General features: G+C 42.1%; 2 protein-coding genes across 2 annotated transcripts; both read right to left on the reverse strand.

Moving 5' to 3' along the window:
* Positions 1-1471: 1471 nt before the first annotated feature.
* Positions 1472-2209, reverse strand: LOC116145246 (glutaredoxin-C9-like). Its single transcript, XM_031430690.1, has one exon. The coding sequence runs from the start codon at positions 2171-2173 to the stop codon at positions 1736-1738; it is 438 nt and encodes a 145-aa protein (XP_031286550.1). The 5' UTR covers positions 2174-2209; the 3' UTR covers positions 1472-1735.
* A 10963-nt stretch (positions 2210-13172) lies between these two features.
* LOC116145447 lies at positions 13173-15230 on the reverse strand. The gene is made up of 2 exons (XM_031430904.1): positions 15131-15230; positions 13173-13705 (listed from the first exon to the last, which is right to left on the reverse strand). Exons 1-2 carry the CDS (start codon positions 15228-15230, stop codon positions 13173-13175), a joined length of 633 nt encoding a protein of 210 aa, XP_031286764.1.
* Positions 15231-17177: the final 1947 nt, after the last annotated feature.

Raw genomic sequence — 17177 nt, forward strand, 5'->3', positions numbered from 1 at the left:
ACATCGAATGGTCAATGATTAAAGGGAGTTTTTGAAACTGCTCCATCGTCATCTGCATACATAATTAATGACAGTTAATAGTTGACTTAAAGGAACGCCCTTGTTGGTGCCCTCGATTTGCGTCCCATCAATTCAAGATTAGTTTAGTTAATCCAATAGCTATGAACAAAGAGAGGATTAGGTTTAATTCAACAACACTTTGATAATTTACCTTAAATAAATAAATAAAAAAGCAGCACATAAATGCATTATACGAGGGACAGAGAGACCTAATTAAAAAGATAAGCCATTTAATTTGGTCAAAAACGATGGGTGGTGATTCTTGCCTTAAGTTCCAATCCATGTTCCATGGTATTCCATATCTAGCTAATTCATAAATATGCGTTGCAAATGAATGAGTGGGAAGATAACCAACCTTTGGGTGATCGAGTGGTTTGATAAAGACTCTTGGGTGCGGAGGTGTGCAAAAAAATTCGACATTTGATATCTGTATCCGTATTTGTATCTGATCCAAAAAAATCGGATATTCAAAAATTCATATCGGATCCTGATATCAATTTTTGGAAGATCTAGATTTCCGGATTGGATACCAAATTGACTCTGTAAAGAAATCGGATATCCAGATTCGATCCGGTTTTGTCCATAACTACAAGTTTTAAAAAGTTATTTCGGGGTCCTAGGTGAAAAGTGGTAAATTATGTGGATTGTTCTAAAATACGATGACAACTTTGGGGGTCAAAATGTAATGAAATGCTGATGTGGCAGGGGGAACAAAAATAATGCAAAATCTTAGGGGTCAATTTAATAGTTTCTATGCAAATTCACATAAAATCTGATCAGACAAAATTTGCATCGGATTTGGATCAGGTGTTATCCTAATCTGAATTTTCGGATCAGATCAGATCTTGGAGAATTAATTAAGGTATGCGTAAGCTAGTCAGAATACCCCCAATTGTAAAAAAAAAAAAAAAAAAAAGAGAGCAGAGGATAACCTAATTGATTAGATTTCTTATAATGAAAGTAAGAGGTTTACGAGATTTATTTGATTTGAGTTTGTGCATGAAGGATGGAATGAAATTATATAATCTTACTGTGATAAAATTTTGTACTGGGTGATCTGGTCATGTTTGAACCCCTCCCATTTGCTGCCACATGTTTCCCAGATTTGTTAAACGTCTGGCATTATTTAGGAAGATAAGGGAGGTGAATTTAATAGTGGAGTATGACTTTTGGGGGTTCAAGATAAGCGTGTGGAACCCATATCCCCCTTACTTAGCTTAACAACAGATTGAGACAAATTTTTAATACCACCTTGATGATCGTCCCCAAGATTACCCACTTTCATTTATACAAAGAGCCATAACCTGATTTTTCTTGTTGGACTGTACTGTACTGATTTAAACCCATATCTTCAACTCTTCTCTCTGGTATCTATCAAATCGTCAAACCTAACTAGTTTGGCATCCAAGAGTTGGAATTAAAATAGTGATGTCGATGAGATAACAAGCACGTGTATAACATGTGATCCCAACAACATCGATATTGTCATTATACAAGGAAGAATTTTTTTTTGGTAAGGAAGTTTCTCTAATTCTCCAAACTTTCATGGTATCAAAACAAGAATTACATGATCATCATCTATCCAAGTATTAAATTCATCATATTGATTACAAAAGACAAAATTAAAAACAAAGTTAAAAAATGCCATCTTCGTCTTGCAGTATATTTATAGAGATCATAGCCACAAAGCCCCGGCATCTTTCAAAATAGGCACCAATTCACCAGAAATATGAGTAGCCATTACCTGATCCAAACCGCCAAACAATTTCCCTCCCACAAAAACAGCTGGAAATTGTATTGACCCGTCATTAATCTCACCTTTCAGACCCTTGATTCTCAATAAGTCACCAACAACATTAGCTTCATCGGCTTCCTCAACCTCAAACACCGCCGGGTTTACCCCGTGCCCTAGCAACAACGTTTTCACAACATGGCTCATGCAACACCCACGTCTTCCAAATACCACCACGGCATTCTCCAACACCATTTTCTCTACACTGCTGTTCTCATTATTATCGGGTTCTGCCCTGATGCCGCCGCCGCGTGCCGGCGAGGTGCTGCTGCCGGCCGCGGCGGCGTGGAGATATGTTCTGTAGGGGATTGCTTCTTGCATGGACAAAGATTGAGTTTTGAGAGAGAGAGAGAGAGAGAGAGAGAGAGACAGGGGGGAATGTATGAATGAAGATAGAGGTTTGTATAAAGACTAATAATTTTATAGTAAGAGAAGATAAATAGAAATGGAGAAGACTACAACGTCAACGGCAGTTACGCACTCTTGTACGTCAGAGGGACTGTGGGTGACGTGGCGTTGCGTCACCGCGTGGTTAGATGGATTCACCCGTAGGTACATCCCAATGAACATGACCTTTGCCAATTGTCATATCTATCCAGATGTTTAGGATTTTTTTATTATAAATTAAACTAAAGTGGAAAATAAAATAGTTAATGGTCTTGAACAATTCCGGATTAGTAGTGAATTAATGTGGGCAATTGAAGGAATCCATAGAAAACGTCTAAGAGCTACTTTAAAGAAAGAGGACAAGAAACGAAATTCCTCCTAAATACAATGAATTTACCATTGCATTTTAAAAGGTAAATTCGAGTTTGATATCTCTTAGAGAAAGAGTTAAAAGACTTTTTCTCAAATAATAGCTTAAAGATATTTTCCTATAGTATATTTTTAAAATATTATTTTATTATTTAAATTAATATTTTAATGACAAATACAGAGTAAACTCAGTTCTAGAGATGATAATAGACTCGATATTTTTAGGTATCCAGACTGACCCATCCCTAAAAGGTCAAGCTTTACCTGGTGTTAACGGGTTTGGGCTTGGGCCTGAGACTGATTTTAATGTATGCCCTTGGGTACGGGTTAAGCATAAGTATGTCTTCAGTCTTGGCCTGACCCAACAATTTTATTATTAATTTTACTAAATTACCTTTATACTATATATCTAATTACATAATTATCTTACATATATATAAAAAAAATTAAAATTTATTAATATTTGGTAAGTATTAAAAAAATATTAATATTTAAAAACTATTTCTAGAATTAAAAATATAAAAAAAATTGAAATTTATTAATATTTAAAAATTCACATTATAAAAATGGGCGAGCTTGAGCTGGGACTGAGATTACAAAAAGCCCGTCGAGCCGGGCTTAGGCTTTACCTGTCATTCCCCTGACGGCCCTGGATTGGGACTAGGCCTTTGTCATGGGGTCGAGCTTGGGCCTGGGCCAAGGGGTACCCGATCTCGACCCGACCCATTATCAACTCTACTCGGTTCAAACTGTTGGGGCATTTGAAGAGTGGAGGTCAATAAGTCATTTGGTAGTGTAAGGTTGGTTTTTTTATGATTGAGATTGATCAAAATTTGACTTGGAAGGGCGGCTACGCAAATCCTTATCGCTTAATTACCAACAATTGATGATGTTGGTAAGAGTAGAGTTTGAGAGATTTTTATGAGTTAGGGAAGAGAATGATGGTAGTATAAGATTGCAACAATATCGGAATAGTAAACGAAATATAAATTTGGGTAGTGAAGTGGTATTTTAAAGTTTGTGGGTGAAAAAATATTATTAAGTCATTATTTTGGTGGGAAAAAGTCGTTTACTCTCATATTTAATTCTATCTATATAGTGCGGTAAATCATAAATTGTATTGCCTGCTCTTCAATTAATTTATTGTCTTTTATTATTATTTTGAATTTTATACTCTCCTTGTTATGAACTCGTTTTGTGTTTTTCATTTTAATTCTCTCATAAAAGTTGCAATAAGTATACATATAAGAATTTGTTTCAATTTAAACAAAAAAAAAAAAAAAAAAAAGGAGGAAGGAGATAGAAAAATTCCAATAAAAAAAAAAAAAATTGATTTTCTTTTCTTTTTTTATCTTCTATCTTTTCACTCATAAAATAAAAACTTCAGTTTAGAATCAGTATTTTTATGATTTTATCACAAATTGTAAAAGGGATACAAAAATTTACATATTTGAGATAAGCTATTCAAGATAAACAAAATAAATGGTAATTTGATAGAATTTTATTGTTCCTGTAAATAATACATTTTGTAATTTTTATTTTTATTTTCACATTTTTAAAATACCAACAAACATGTCAAACTCATGTTTTACTTTTTAAAATTTATAATCATTTTTAATATTTTAAAAAACAAAAATTAGTATTATAAATAATATTGGATTTTATGCCACGTAATAAGTTAGTAATTTTTAATTTTTAAACATTTCTTACGAGATGCTCTAACATTAACAGCGAAGCAAGTGACAAAGCCGTTCTTGGACGGTGCTATGATAAGCGTACACGTCATCAGGAGAACAATCAAATACGTGACCTCACCTTTCATCACCACTCATCGCATATTTTACGTTTTGCTTCCCTACTACCTGGCCACTTGCCCTGGAAATTATTCATCATCCTACGTGGCTTTCCACATTATTATTCTATGCCTGTCGCCGTCAGCCACCTGTTTAACATGTCTTCTTTGCTGTGGGCTGACGACGTTTCAGTGATCTAAATGAACTGGGACCCGATTTTTTTTTTCCAGATTATTCGGTCCCTTCGTTATTAATAATTTTTTGCACGTTTTGAAGGCGGTCAAAAAACAGGAATAAATGATGGACTAAACCACTTTTTCCCACAAAAAAAAAATTCAAAATATTATTTTTCCGGCCAAAGTCGATTCTAGTGACGAAAATTCTCTCTACAAAAACCCTCTCACTTTAGTATCTAATTTCTCTCTGATTGTCGACCACCGCAAAGCTAAGGTTTCCTGTTCGTAGTTGATTTTTGATTGATTCCAACGATTCAATCGGTCATCGCCATTCAATCCATCGGCCTCCACTCTATAAAACCTCTCTTACCTTAGCTTCTGGTAAATCTCTAAACGCCGACTGAGAAAATGAAGTATATTTTGAGTACTAACAGAATATAAAATTTAGGTAGGAAAGTGATATTTTGAAACTTTTTGGGTGAGAAGTTCATTAAGGCAAACTTTGGGTGGGAAAAAGTCGTTTACTCTAAATGATAAGGTGTTACACGTTACAGACTAAAAATGTACCACAACTACGTAGATTTAAAAGATTGAACCTGTTGATACTTGATTTCGGCACCAACTATTCGCACATGTGAAGTGCTAAGCGGACTTAGAAATCACATGTGATATAGAAATGCAAAGAAAGAGATGGAGCAAATAACAATTTTTAAAGTGGTTCGGATGCTCTAAGGTGAATCCTACGTCCACTATGATTATATTAATAGCGAGTTACAGTCAGGTCGCACTCGGCGAGCTGAATTACAATAGAGAGAATGAATGGGTACAGAGGGAGAGAGGGAGAGAGGGAGAGTTCAAATGTTGAATGAGCCAATCCTGTAAAATGGAGGAGAGCCCTCTATTTATAGTGGGAGGATCCAAGATGGCAATCATGATTCTGCGTGCGGGCAGGTGTGGTACAATTCCTAACTTGCTTCCTATTGGTTGCTTATATATGAGGTATCCTTAAATCGCGTACAGCTTCAGTAGGTGGACAATTCTCAGCCACTCATAGGCCTGACGTTCACTTGCCTCACTGACGATGGCCTAACCCCTCTGGTCCTTACGGGACGTGGCTGCATCCTAGCATCAGAAAACCTTCCTAAATTCTGATTGGTTCTTGCTGACGCATGCTTACGCTAGCCCTGGTTCTTGGGTATAACAGAAGTCCCCCAGTTTTTAAGGTTTAAGGATTAAGCCTTGAGAACTTCATGATTATGTCGCGACTTGGGTTAGTTGTCTCAGGTGATGCTTGGTCGACCCGATCGAGCTGCATGGATACTTGAGAACTATACTTAGCGATCTGATGTAGTTTTTTTATGGTAGGTTCAGCGACCTGACTTAGGTCGCGATCAGTGTTGTATCAATATGTCTTGAGCCTTGACTCTATCATGCGACCTGAGAAAGCCTTATCACCTCCTTATCAAAAGCGAGGAGTCGTGTTGCTTTGAAACCAATGCGCGGTGAAAAGTGTTAATTCAAACGACCTCTTCAGATGTTATCCGTTGCGCGTGACAGTTCACCTAACCAATATAATATTATTGATTCTGACAGATTTTGCCATTATGCAATAACTGCCAGCCATGCACATTCAATGTGAGCCATGCTGAAACCACATTCTCCTTTAGGGCATTAAATGTGGATAGGGGCGCATTTAATGTGGAGGAGGGTAACTGTGCCATCGTTTGGTTATTCTAATGGAGGGAAGCGTCAATTGGCATTTCCAAAGTGTGGGATTTACTTTTCTCATAGATTAACGACACGTGGTCGTAACCAATGGCGAGGATCATGTCCCGCCCAAACATCACCTGCTTAGGAAACCCAATCGACGCCTTTTTGCCATTAAATCCAAATTTTGCTTCAGATTCGTTACCATAAACTCTCATTCTTAGAAAGAGAAACGAAGCTCTTGCAATAGTCAGCCCGCCTTCTTCCATTGATGTGCACCATTCGTTACGACAGAAAAATTTTCCCACGCCGTCAAGAGGTAATAAGAGTTTCTCTCTTGCTTTTCTTCCGTCGTTTGACGGTTCTGTGCGACTTGTTTGGTAATGGCAGGTGTAGGCTGTCCGGTGGGCTTTCGTAGTGCGTGTCCCCAAATAGTAGTGAGGAGAGGGGTTTAGTTTCTCTTGAAGGTGAGAAGTTTAGGGCACATGTCCTTGGGGGTTCACTCCCAAGAGGTTTTTGAGGGTTTTGTTAGGGTTTTAGAAGGATGCATTAGGGTTCCCATTGTCCTTCCATGTCACCGTACGGAACATTGTACGAGGACTGAGCCTTTTTTCTTTCTTTTATTATATATTATCACATATTACTTTTTATTATTTTTTATTACGTCGCCCCTTTTCAGACCTTAGGAACAATGGACGCTTCAACAACTAGGGGAGCCGAAGGCACGAGCTCGCAGACGCCAGCTACCCAAACGGGTCCTGTGCCAGAGACCTTGTCAGTGATCACCTGAGAGGAGATTCAAAAGGCAGTGGACCAATACGCATTTAGCGTGAATGTCTACCAGCACAGAAACCGTACGGCTTGGAATCCCCCAGAGGGAAAGGCCACAATCTCGGAGACGATCTTTAAGTGTGGGGCACTGATACCTTTTCATCCCTTCGTAAGGTTGATTCTTAACCACTTCGAGGTTGCGCCAATGCAGTTGACGCCTAATGCGTATATGATAGTTATTGCTATGTATATCGCATGTGGCGAAAACGGCCTTGGCGAGTTGACGACATTGGAGCTCGCGTGCTCTTACTATCTGAAGAAGAGCAATGACAAGGATTCCTTCTATCTCTCGAAGTGATCTACGATGAGTGAGGGATTTTCAATTACCCCAACAATGTCAGGGCTTATGAAACTAAGTTTTTCTTTTTTGAATATGATGGCGTCTGCTAGTTTAGAGAGCCAAGTATGTCTTTCTTTTCCATTTGCGAGCTGTTATACCTTTGGTTTTTGTATCTGATGAAGCTTTCTGTCTCTTCACAAGAAATAAGATGACCAGGTTGGGAAATCTAACAGATTACAACCGAATCATCGTGTTTGGCCATCTTCCCGACCATTGTCGTGACATGAAGCAGCTCGTGACCACTACCAAGTTGAGGAAGTACGGCTTTTTCAACCCGAAAGCATCCTTAGAGTCAGACCGTAAGTATCCCCCATACTTAGAATACTTTTTGGTTGCCTGCGGTGACCTGTATTACTAACATTTTTATGGTGCGTAGCGATCATGCCGCCGAAGGTACCGAGAAAGTTTGTGTTTCCCCGAGTCGCTCCAATTGAACTAGTTGAGGCGGTCCCCAGTGATATCCCCACAGGAGGGATACAAATCGGCGTCGAATGGCGAACACCTCTAGAGCATCATGAGGAAACTCCTCGACCTGGGGCTGCTCGCCCCCCAAAGCAGAAGACCGCGGGCCAAAAGACTAAGAAGAGAAAACAGCTGTAGGCCAAAGAATCAGAGTTCAAGTCAGAAGGCGCTGGGGTGCAGCCTTACCAGCCTTTCCACTCGAGGCGCGTGCTGGGCGTCTTAGCGATCCCCGAGAGCTCGAGCTGAAGAGAGGGGGAAACCGTGGTCACCCACAAGAGAGCAGGCAAGCAGCGAGTTGATGAGTTGCCATTTCCTACGGAGGCAGATACGCCAGTGTTAGACTCCATAGGGCAACTTCCAGAGCACTTGTAGCTAGTGGTGTACACCCCACTAGAGTGCCAACTGGCCTCGGCCTTTGAGGAGTTCTTGGCTTCTCGGCTTACGGACTTGCTGACCATTACTCTTCAGCTGCAAAGCCAGGTAGGGCGATCCGTCCTCATCAAGGACTTCAAACTTGGTTGATTTTCTGGCCCTAATAATTTTCAGAAAAATGGGAGTTAACTCTTGCTTTCTTCCTTTTGTAGACCCTACTCACTTTGCACATGGCCCAGTAGAAGGTCAACTTAGACTATGCCAGAGGGATCCACGACCTGAAAAAGGAGAATGTCAAACTAAAGAAGGACCTCGAGGATCAGGCCGCGGAGGCAAGGTCGCTCAACCTCCAGGCAAATCAATATATGTTGGAGAAAAACTCTGCCCTTAGTACCGTGGATTTCCAGAAGGCTGAGCTCAAAAGGAGAGGCGAAAAAGTCAAACAGCTCCAAAGAACAGTAGCCAGACTCACCAAAGAGGATGACGAGAAAGAGAATGAGCTGAAGGCGAACTCAGAGCGTCTCGTGAAGACGGAGAAAAGAGAGAGCTCGACTGTGGGAGACCTCTGAGAAACAGAGGAGAGCGTTGGAAACAGACCTCGAGCTTTCCCGAGGGCAGGTCGCTTCGCTGACTACCAGATGAAGCGGCAAAATCTTGAGCTTGAAAGGAAAGCCACTGATTGGGCAATTCAGGTCATTTATGCTTTGCAGCCAAGGAACCCAGGAATGGATCTCTCTGACCTCCCGCCTGATTATCAAGACATCTTCGCTTCCATGGCCCGAGCTGACGATGACGCCGGGGGACAAGAGCCCACTCCGGAGGAATATGTTCCTAAGGATCTAGCGGTTGACTTGACAGCCAGCGACCAACTAGGGGCCAACGAGGTCACGTCTGCAGATCCTGGAGATGAAGACCGGTGATTTGTTTATCTTTTCCTGCTTTTTTGGCTATCCACTGTACTTTCGTAAATCATGAATGAAAAGAGTTTCTTTTTACAATTTTGAGTGCTTTACAAAACTGGTATTACATCTCATCGAGAAACTTGTAAAAATATTACAACGAACAAGATCATGTAAGACATTTATTCAAGGTGAAGAAGAACGATATCATTCATAAAGGTTACAAGGAAAACTTTATAAGTAAAAGAAATGGAAGACTGAGAGCGAGCCTGGAATTATTGATAATAGGGGCGAAGATGTTCGACGTTCCAAGCTCGCTGTACTTCAAAATTGTTAAGCCTCTTGAGGTGATATGTCCCTGGTCGTATCACTTTGGCGATGCAGTACGGACCTTCCTAGTTAGGTCATAATACCCCCGCGCTTGTTTCCCTTGTACTGAGAAAGACTTCTTTTAGAACCAGGTCGTCAACCTAGAAATCTCTTCTTCTAACCTTTGAGTCGAAAAACCTTTTTGCACGCTGCTGGTAAGATGTTATTCTTAACCGAGCCTTGTCGCGATGTTCTTCAACTAGGTCTAGGCTTGCACGTAGAAGTGCTTCATTGTCTGTTTTGTTGAACAAGTCTCTCCGAAATGAACCGGTCCCCACTTCTGTCGAGATCATTGCTTCGTAACCATATGCTAACGAGAAGGGCGTTTCCGAAGTAGAGGTTCTTGGAGTCGTTCTGTATGCCCACAGAACTTCAGGGAGGTCATCGACCCAATTACCCTTGGCAGTGCCAAGCTTAGCCTTCAAGGTGTGCTTGATGATTTTATTAACAGCTTCAACCTGACCGTTGGCTTGTGGTCTGATGACTGAGGTGAACTTTTTGTGGATCCCTAACTCATCGCAAAACTGCTTGAATTCCTCGTTGTCGAATTGCTTACCGTTATCAGAGATGAGAGTATGAGGAATTCCATATCGGCACACTATGCTCTTGAAGACAAAGTCCTTGAGCTTTTTGGTAGTGATTACAGCTAGGGGCTTTTGACTTCTGCCCATTTTGTGAAATAATCTACCGCGACCACGGCATACTTGACGCCCCCCTTCTTAGTGGGCATAGACCCAATAAGGTCAATTTCCCACATAGAGAATGACCAGGGGCTGGCCATTGTAGTCAGCTGATGAGAAGGAGCTCGTAGGATGTTTACGAACTGTTGACACTTGTCGCATTTTTTTACAAAGTTGAAAGTGTCTTCCTAAAGTAGGGGCCAATAGTATCCTTGGCGGATAATCTTATTAGTGAAGGATCGAGCAGCAGTGTGAGTACCATAGATCTCTTCATGTATCTCCCTCATAATATAATCAGTTTCCTCGTCGGTCACACATCGGAGGAGAGGGGCGCTGAACCCCCGCTTGTACAACTGATCCCCGACAAGGGTGTAACGAGCAGCTTTGGTGCGAAGGATTTTTGCCTCAATTTTGTTGTAAGGCAGTGTCCCATCTCGGAGATACAGAATGATTGGTGTCATCCAAGAGACTGATTAGTTGTGGCTACTGTTGGTTCAGGCGAGCAAATGCTTGAGATTCCTATGTGCCGGACTGGGATATTGTCTGACACATCCGAGTCTAGCGATGAGACTATTTTTGCCAAGGCGTCCATGACAAAGTTACTGTCTCTCCAGATTTGTGATCGTAAAGTGCTTGAAATGTCGAGTGCGGCCTTTGCTTTCTTTATGTAGTTAATCATGTTCTTTTCCTTGGCTTGATATTCTCTCGAGATCTGATTAACGACCAACTGGGAGTCACCGTGAATGCTGATCGCCTTAGATCCCATTTCTCTTGCTAGTCGCAGACTAGTGAGCAGCGCTTCATACTCAGCCTCATTGTTAGTAGCCTGGAACTCGAACCGGAGGATTCCATAAATGCGCATCCCTTCGGGACTAGGGAGGAGAAGACCTACCCCAATCTTTTTTCTATTCGAAGAACCATCAACATAGAGGCTCCAGGTTGACAGTTTTTAAGCGGTCTCTTGGACGACCTCGCTGGTTGGTTGTTCGAGTCCTCGATTGGGCTGGTATGAGAACTCTGAGATGAAATCGACAACAACCTACCCTTTAATGGTCGCTTTCGGTCTGTAATGTAGATCGAACTGACTCAATTCCATTGCCTACTTAAGTAACTTACTCGAAGCCTTCGGCTTTTGAAGGACTTGCCTAAGCGGGTAGCTGGTCAGAACATAGATTGTGTGGGCATGAAAGTAGGGTCACAGCTTTCTGGAGGCGATCAGTAGGGCATAAGCTAATCGCTCAATTTCTGGGTATCACATTTCGACGTCCAACAGTCGCTTGCTTGCGTAATATAATGGCCACTGAACTCTGCCTTCTTCCCAAATGAGGGTAGTGCTGACCGCATGTTGGGAGACGGATAGGTACAAGAGTAAAACTTCCTTGGGAAGAGGCTTGGACATGAGAGATGGTCTTCCGAGGTGTTCCCTTATACTCTAAAAGGCATGTTAGCACTCTGGAGTCTATTCAAACTTCTTGTTGGCCCTAAGCACATTAAAAAATGGCAAGCAACGATCTATTGCTCTCAATATGAAGCGATTTAGAGCTGATATCCTGCCATTCAGGCTCTGAACCTGCTTTTTGCTGGTGGGGCTTTTCATATTAAGGAGAGCTTGGATCTTTTTGGGGTTGATTTTGATTCCCCGTTGGTTAACCATGTACCCTAGGAACTTTTCCGATGATACCCCGCATGAGCATTTGAGAGGCTTCAGCTTCATTTTGTACTTTCGGAGCACGTCGAACATTTCAGCAAGATGCGTTATGTGATCTGAAGCGAGATGCGACTTAACTAGCATTTCATCAACATAGACTTCCATTATTTTGTCGATCTATTCGGAAAATATACGGTTAACCAACCGCTAGCAAGTTGCCCCAGCTTTCTTCAAGCCGAAAGACATGACCTTGTAACAATATAGTCCCTGATCTATAATGAACGAGGTATGCTCTTCATTTGATGCGTACATCGAGATCTGATTATATCTCGAGTAGGCGTCTATAAAGCTTAGTAGCTCATGCCTAGAAGTGGCGTCAACAAGCTGGTTGATCCTTGGCACAGGAAAGTTATCCTTTGGACAAGCTTTATTGAGGTCGGTGAAGTCGACATAGGTTCGCCATTTGCCGTTGGGCTTCTTTACTAAGACCGGGTTGGCAACCCAGCTCGAGTAAAGTGCCTTTCGAATGGACCCGTTCAAGAGGAGTTTATCCACCTCACTTTTCAAGGCGGCATAGCGTTCAGGGTCTATTGCTCTTCTCTTCTGGCGGACTGACTTGACTGCACTGTCAATGTTTAGAGCATGGCATATTATATTTGAGTTGATCTCGACCATATTGACGTGAGTCCATGCAAAAATATTGACATTTTTTCTGAGGAAGCTTGTCAGGTTTTCGACGAGCTACGAGTTGAGATTACTCTCGATTCTTAACACTTTGGTCGGCTTGCTTTCATCGACCGACACCTCAGATAGGTCCTCAACTGGCCCGTTATGAGGACACTCCTGGATGCGAGGATCCATGTTATCCTTTACTGGTCCAGGTCATGGTTCAATCCTATTGATTAGTATGGCGTGTTTAGGGGCACCCATTGGCTTCCCCTTTCCCTTGCACGTCATCTGGACTGCCCTTATATAGTAGTCGTGAGATTCACGTTGAGATCCTTGCACTTCCTCGATCCCTGTTGAGGTGTGGAACTTTATTTTCAGATGGTAGATAGAGGTGACAACCTTGAAATTCTGTAATAGAGGTCGTCCTAGGATGTCAAAGGAAGGCAGACGGACAATCTACCACAAAGAACTTCGTCACCTTCATCACTTCGTTGGTTTCTCCTAACGTGATAGGGAATACAATCGTTCCCTTGGGAATCAGGTGATCCTCGGTAAAACCGTAGAGGGGGAAGGAGGTAGGCTTCAAGTTGCCTCATCTAATTGCATTCTTTCGAAGGCTTACTGGAACAGGATATTCACGACGCTCCCATTGTTGACCAACATTCTGTGGACCTCACACCAGCCTACTTCAAGCGTGATGACGAGTGCATCGTCGTGGGTGTGATGTAGTCGTATTGCGTCTTTTTCGGAGAAGGTAATTTCTTCTTCCCTATGGATCTTAGCAGGTCGTGGCTCTCTGCTCATTACACTCAAGGGGTCATGGTGAGCTTCCCAAGCATACTTTTTCTGGGAACCTCGAGAGTTCCCCGCGAGGTAGGGCCCCCCAAAAATGATCCCTACACAATAGAGCCCCTTGCGACCACGGTGCCTTTTCCCCTGTTCCTCTTGGTCTTTTTCCCGAACGGGAGTCGGACCGTCAACATACTCCTTAAAGTGCCCCTGTTTGATGAGGTCTTCGATTGCTTGCTTGAGAGCCTGACATTCATCAACGTGATGCCCATTGTCCCGGTGATAGCGGCAGTATGTTTTGCTCTTCCTGGCTGAAGGGGGATTCTTGATGGGCTCCGGTTCTCCGAGCAGGTTGGCCTCCTCTGATTTATCCAGAATTGTCAATATTGAGGCATTCAAAGGAGTGTACTAATTTTTGTCGCAATCGCGACGAGGAAATGAGGCGTAAGACTTTTTGGGCTCGAATCGTTGTTTCTTCCCTTTTCGCTGATCGTCATTAGCCTAATCGCGATCAGCCCTTCTACTATTCTCCCATCGGTCGGGAGCACTTGTTAACGGACGAGGGTTGTGGCGATTGAGAGCAGCCACAAAATTTTCTATTCGGAGATGCTTTTCGGTGAGGTTGTAGAAACGAGTGAGGGAAACGTCATCCTTTGACTGTAGTTCTTTCCATAAGTCAGTCGCAATGAAACTTGTCTATATAAGATTAGAAGGACTCATCCATTTCCTGCTGTATATTGCTCAGATAGCTCATCGGCATTGAGAACTTCCTGTTTGCCTGGAAGTGCCTTAAGAATAACGAGCTCATTTGTTGTCATGAGCTTATTGTTCCCTCAGGGAGCGACCCATGCCAGCGCTTGGCATGGGCGGTTAATGTCACTGCTAAGCAGCGGCATTTGACCAAGTCAGAGACTTAGTGGAGTTCCATAAGGTCATTGAACTCGTAGAGGTGGTCCTGTAGATTAGAATTTTCGTCAAATGCCCGCATGTCGGGCATCCTGAACTTGACGAGAGAGGAGCAACTAGTACCATAGGAAAGAAAGGGGACGCTTCAGCGACCTTACCCTGTTCGTTCTGTTGAGCCTTGAGCTGATCTAATTATCGCTGCAACTCCTCGATTTGAGATAGCAGAGCTATCGGGGGGTTACTTTTCGCAACGTGGATTCGACCCTCACGGTTGCCATTAAAGAAGGACCGAAGGTTGGGCCCTTCCGCTGCTCGGTCGGAAGCTCCGGCACGCCCTAACACATGTTGGTTAGAGCTGTGTGAGGGTAGCAAATGGCTCGGGAAATTTTCCCCACCCCTGCGATGGTTAGAACCGACCTGCAGATGGTGGGGGTTCCCCTGATAGCGATGGTCAGGACCATTACTTTGAGGAGGCCGAGAGTTCCCCCGGCCTGCACTTTTACAGGTGTGCCCTTACTGTATAGTGTGGGACGGCTCAAGCTGCGACATGTCACCAAGTTGCAATGCCACGGGTATTCTACCCGCTGCGCGACCTGTGTCCGCTGGCCACTCGGAGCCTCATGGTTCATTGGTTGCCACTTGTTTCCCCTTACTTTTACGCGCTATAGTGCGCGCGGTTCAGGCCTTTGCCCTTTTTCGCATCTTCACGTGACCTGCAGGCATCTTTGGTGGTGGCACCGCCTCGTTAGACTCTTGTGGCACGACCTGGTCCAAACGGTCCAGCCTTGGGCTAACCGTTTGGAGAGTATTGTTGACTCTCTCTAGGTAATTCATTACGGTTGGGTCAAGTTGTGAGCTCGAAGGAATATCTGCCATGATACTCTGCTGGGCTGGTGGCACTTCAGGAGAAGTGTCATTATGTACCTGGGGAACTTCCTCATTGTCGATATTAGGTCGCTCAATTTCGAAACCGCGAGCCATTGGCTGGTGGACGGAATTGGTCAGAGGTTTCTGATGAAGAGCAGATACTAAATCACGCCCTCCTGCTAGTGCCAAACTGTTGATGCTTGATTTTGGCACCAACTATTCGCACGTGTGAAGTGCCAAACGGACTTAGAAATCACACATGATATGAAAATGCAAAGAAAGAGATTAAGCGGATAACAATTTTTAAAGTGGTTCAGATGCTCTAAGGTGAATCCTATGTCCACTGTGATTATATTAATAGCGGGTTACAGTCAGGTTGCACTCGGCGAGTTGAATTACAATAGAGAGAATGAATGGGTAGAGAGGGAGAGAGGGAGAGTTCAGATGGTGAATGAGCCAATCCTGTAAAATGGAGGAGAGCCCTCTATTTATAATGGGAGGATCCAGGATGGCAATCATGATTTTGCATGCGGGTAGGTGTGGTACAATTCATAACCTGCTTCCCATTGGTTGCCTGTACGGGAGGCATCCTTAAATCGCGCACAGCTTCAGCAGGTGGACAATTCCTAGCCACTCATAGGCTTGGAGTTCACCTGCCTTACTGATGATGGCCTTACCCCTTTGATCCTTGCGAGACGTGACTGCATCCTGGCATCAGAAAATCTTTCTGAATTCTGATTGGTTCTTGCTGATGCATGCTTACGCTAGCCCTGGTTCTTGGGCATACCAGAACCTAATCTTATAATTTGATCATTGATTGCTTCACATATTGATATATTAATATAGTCTCAAAATATTCAAAATGGATGTCTATTTATAGGATAACAATGAAATCAGGTTTAAAATCTGAATAAATGATTTATCTTGACTTTGAGGTGATAACGTTTCAAATTTTTGCAGGTTTATTATTGTTTCTTTAATGGTGATGCATGATGTATTTAAGGATAAGCTTTTTGATATCCCAAATGTTTAAAACATTCCAGGTGTTTTTTTAAACACCATAAACGTTTTCACTTATTTTTTTATTAATCAAAATCTGTTATATCTATAAACTGTTTTGACGGTCCAAATAAGATAAATTTAAAAGAGATTAACACAAGGGGATCGAGATTCGTTTCAGAATCGTCGTTAAATACTGTACACAAGGGAGCCTACAGAAGAGACTAAACAGGCCGCGTTTTACTTTGAAACTTGAACAAATAAAGGATATAATAATGGGAACAAACCGTTGAGGGAGAATCCAAAGCTGAGGCGTACTTTGAAATTAGACTGAACTGGTCGGTGGATACTCCACCACTTTGCGTGGAACTGAGTCAAAAAGAATTGTAAAAGAACCCTCTGTTACTCTTTTCCAATCTTTCCAAAGGATCACCATTAACAAAGATAGAGCAAGAAACCCACGGGAGAAGAAATCATTTACTTGTCTAAAGTTTCCACCATACAACTTGTGACAATAATTCATACCTAATTAACACCTTATAGATTTTGCTTCACCAAATCAAGAGAAAATCTTCTATTTTCTCCGTTTTTCAAAAAAATAAAAATAAAAATAAATTATCAATCTACCTTAATTAATTTGTTTAAACATCCATGAATGATAGACAATCAGACTGTAATACCAATAATTTGGTTGGTCCATAAAAGATCCCCGCTTGGTGAACAAACGAGAAAGCAATTTATTATCAATCTTCCTTTTAATATATGGTTTGTGCTTAACGTGAAAAACAAGAATGGATAGTCACAATATCTTCCACCTACAATTTTTGACTGACCCCATCGTTTTTACATGTCGCGTGCAATTATGCAAACACAAAGACACAAATTAATAATGAGAAAATTTTCCACTTTCCACACATGAGGAATCCAGCACTTCATCGGTACAAGTAGAGACAACAACAGTTTTAAAAGGGCTGTGGAGGAGATGAAGATAGAATAAAATATCTGGCTCATATCATATACAAAGCGAAATTGAAAACTTATGGCCAAAGCGACACACAGAAT

This window comes from Pistacia vera, unplaced genomic scaffold, assembly GCF_008641045.1.
Source record: "Pistacia vera cultivar Batoury unplaced genomic scaffold, PisVer_v2 Contig1144, whole genome shotgun sequence".
Lineage (NCBI taxonomy): Eukaryota > Viridiplantae > Streptophyta > Magnoliopsida > Sapindales > Anacardiaceae > Pistacia > Pistacia vera.